This window comes from Phalacrocorax aristotelis, chromosome W (assembly GCF_949628215.1).
Source record: "Phalacrocorax aristotelis chromosome W, bGulAri2.1, whole genome shotgun sequence".
NCBI classification, from domain to species: Eukaryota; Metazoa; Chordata; class Aves; order Suliformes; family Phalacrocoracidae; genus Phalacrocorax; species Phalacrocorax aristotelis.
In genome coordinates, this window is record NC_134310.1 from 3,985,380 (window position 1) to 3,988,777 (window position 3,398).

The 3,398-nt window shown below is 59.6% G+C and overlaps 1 protein-coding gene across 1 annotated transcript; it reads left to right on the forward strand.

Moving 5' to 3' along the window:
- Positions 1 to 527: 527 nt before the first annotated feature.
- LOC142049664 (killer cell lectin-like receptor subfamily G member 1) lies at positions 528 to 2,980 on the forward strand. Its single transcript, XM_075077598.1, has 5 exons — positions 528 to 564; positions 1,001 to 1,081; positions 1,732 to 1,880; positions 2,145 to 2,248; positions 2,782 to 2,980. The coding sequence occupies exons 1-5, from the start codon at positions 528 to 530 to the stop codon at positions 2,978 to 2,980; spliced, it is 570 nt and encodes a 189-aa protein (XP_074933699.1).
- Positions 2,981 to 3,398: the final 418 nt, after the last annotated feature.

Sequence of the window (3,398 nt, forward strand, 5' to 3'; positions counted from 1 at the left end):
CATGCATGCACCAAACACCCAGTGCTGTCTGCATGCATACACTGAACACACACACAGCACCATTTGCACGGCACAGAGCCCCACATGGAGTCTCACATATACAGACACACACACAACAACCCCCCTCCTCTGCAGGGTTCTCAGGCAGACACACAGGCCAGGAGCAGAGTTGCAGACATGGGACTGGTCCCTGGAGATAGAGTGGAGCAGGGGCACAGCAGCCTGACCAGAGCTGCCCTCTCATACACACAGCCAAGCCTTGTCCTTGCAGTGACAGCCCAGTCCCCTCCAGGGCATGGGTACAGATGGGTACTGCCACAGAGACAGGCAGGCACCAACAGATGCATGGCATTTGCAAGCTGACAGGCGCTTCCTAAGCAAGAGACAGAGGGAAGAGCCACGAGGACCCACAGACGGTCAGGCAGGTGCAAGCTAGAGCCATCCGTGCCCACACAGGCACTCACATTGTGACACAGCCCACAAAGCCACGTGAGCAGTGACATGCTGGGTGGGGACCAGGTACACCCATGGACCCATGGCACACATGGATGCAGGCCATGGCTGGTATGTCCCCTCTGGGCATGCAGGGAGGGGACATGCAGGGATGAATGTCACAGACTCCTGACAGATGTTCTGCAGAAGACTTTTGGAGCAAGTATATCCCATTCCGAGACTGGTTCCTCACCGCCGGGCTCCTCGGATATCACCATTACTGTTCTCAGGTCCCAGATAGGTGGAACTTTTCCCTTATTCACTCCTGCTGCAATCCATAGTTTTTCAAATTCTTTCTCAAGTCTCTCTTCTTTCCCCAAAAGCCTGTCATGTGATGGACTCCCAAGCACAGCAAAAGCCGCAAAAGACCTTGGCAGGCTTGGCTGGCAGGTCACCTAAAGGGGGGATGCCCTCAGCCGCAGCACTGACCCATGGGAGAGGGCACTGGATGCTGCTGGGAACAAGAGCCCAGGGTTGGTGGGGACGCTCCTGTGCTTGTCTTCTGTAGATTTAGGACAACAGGTGAGCTGCACCCATGGTCCCTGGAGCATGGAGGAGAGCCCCAGCTACAGGCGACAGACACTACAAGGTAGGAGAGCCCGGCAGGCTCCTTGGTGAGGCTTGGCGAGGGCCTGGCTGCTCCTTTCAAGAAGCAGGATCTGTCCCTACTCCAGAATGTGTCCCCCGCACCAAGTCTTCTTCCACCCTTGCTGCCTGCCCCCTGGCTCACAGCATGGAGAGCTGCCCCAGTGCTGCTGAACAGGCTGCACTGCTGGGACCCCTTCAGAAGAGACGACCCCAGTGTGTCTCAGTGTTACCTGGGCATGCCACCAGCACCAGGCTCACAGCTGCCATGAGCAACCACATGCCAAATGGCATTGGGCGCTCTCTTTCAACCAGCCTCTGGTGAAGCTGAAAAATTGACTGCATTCTCAGCATTTTGCAAATTATGTTTGTATCACGCCCCCAAACCTGGAGCTCCCCTCCCCAACCCACCTGCTAGGTGCCAGTGCCTTCATGTAACCAATCCATCTCCCCTGGGTCTCCCGCGTGGGACATGGGCTCCAGAGTAAGGGCAAATGGAGGGTCCTCTCCATGGGGCAGCTGCAGGAGCACGCTGGGTTGGTTAGCACCCTGGCTGTCTCTTGTCACTGCTTCCCTCTGGGTTGGGGGCTGGTGGCAGCTCCTGCCAGCTGCCCTGTCCCAGCTGCTCTCCTAGGCTTCATTTCTGGTGTGCAGGGTGGTGCCAGTTCTGCCTAGCCAGCTGGCTCCGGGATGCGGGGCAGTACTACTACTTTTCCTCTGCCAAAAAGAGCTGGGAGCAGAGCAGAGAGGACTGCTGCTCCGGAGGGGCACAGCTGGTCACCATCCGAGCCAATGCCACCCTGGTGAGTGCACCCAGCCTGGCCAGTCCAACCCTCTGCAGGCATCGGGCTGTGTTGGTGACCACCTCAAGGTCCCTCAGCAGTCACCCAGCCATCACCAGCATCGTCTCAGCTCCCTGGCTCTGGCTCATGTGCCCAAAGCCCAGCCAAGCCTCCAGGCAGGGAGCCAGCAATGTTGTGCCCGAACTGCGCAGCCCCCATTGCTAATCACGTGGCTGGGGCTGGGTGTCCCCCTGGACAGCTCATGCGGGTCCTCTCCTGCGCTAGGCTTTCCTGGTGCGCATAGCCGACATGGAGGTCTTCCATGTGGGGCTGAAGCGGGATGGCTTCAGGTCTGACTGGAAGTGGCTGGATGGCACTGCACTGAAGGGGTGAGGCTGTCAGCTTGTCCCCAGCCAGGGCTGCTGAGGGTCCAACACCAGGGCTCGGGGAGGTGACGGGGGGGCAGGCAGCCCACCAGAAGGCAGGGACGTGCTCCATGTCTTGGCCACCTCTCAATTCCCCAGGGCTGCACCTGGGGCATTATAGGGAAAGGAAAATTGCAGGGGCCTGACCCCAGTGCCCCCACCCTGCTTGGGTGAGGGGTTGGGGGGGTCCCCCAAAAGCAGGTTCCCAGCATGGGACTTTGCTTGGTGCAACTGGTGCTGAGCTCTGCCAGGAGGGGCCTGGGAGTGCTGCGTGCATGATGGGGCTGGGGGGCTGCATGCCAAGCAGACATAGGTAAGGTGGGGAGGGAATCAGAGCATGTGTCCTAATCGGGAGGGGGGTGGCAGGGGGCAATGCTCCATGGGGAGGGTGAGCTTTGCCCCCACAGCATCTCTGTGCAGCCTCCAGTCCCTGGCTGGAGGAGTTGCTGATGGGCCAGGCCTGGCCCATCCCATCTCAGCCCACTCTCTCCCTGCAGGCTCTTCCCAATCCAGTGCTCCACCAGCTCCTTCCTGGCCTGCAGCAGGTTGTCAGTCTTGGGGCTGTCTAGCTGCCTCTGCAGGGAAGCCCACAGCTGGGTCTTCAAGAAGAGCACAGCAGCCCTGCAGTGGCTCTGGTCTTCGCCCCCTGCTTTCCTCTGGAGGAATACCACCTACACCTGTGTGGGGCCTTGGTAACCATGGGGACCTCCAGCCTGGCTGTCCCACCACTTTGTGTCCCACCCTGCAGCCCTGCTCAACCTGAGCTTACGGGCATCCCTGGGCACCGCCGCCTCCTCACCCAGAGCTCTTCACCCCCCCAGATCTCTGCACTTTGCCAATAAACTGGCACTCAGACACTGTGGCTGGCTTTGGGGAGTGAGGGTGGTGGGATGGAGGATGTGCCTCCTCCAGCTCACTGACTCGGTCATATCACTGCCCAGTGGGAAACAGCAACTGTCATGGCACTGAAGGAAATGGCAGGAGCCAGCATCAACCCAAGTGTTCCCATGGCCTGGTGGCAGCATGGAGCAGCTCCTGTGCAGGCTGGAGCAGGTCCCCCAAAGCTCTGGGCTTTCTGATCATGGTGGTTGCCTGGGGTTTACGCTTCTCAGGG

What these genes read in the sequence shown, in the direction of transcription:
- LOC142049664 (XM_075077598.1), top strand. Translation starts at nt 528, where the DNA reads ATGGACCCATGGCACACATGGATGCAGGCCATGGCTG. An exon ending in TCCGAGCCAATGCCACCCTG is followed by an intron (nt 1,881 to 2,144) that starts GTGAGTGCACCC and finishes CTCCTGCGCTAG; the next exon opens with GCTTTCCTGGTGCGCATAGC. An exon ending in GATGGCACTGCACTGAAGGG is followed by an intron (nt 2,249 to 2,781) that starts GTGAGGCTGTCA and finishes CTCTCCCTGCAG; the next exon opens with GCTCTTCCCAATCCAGTGCT.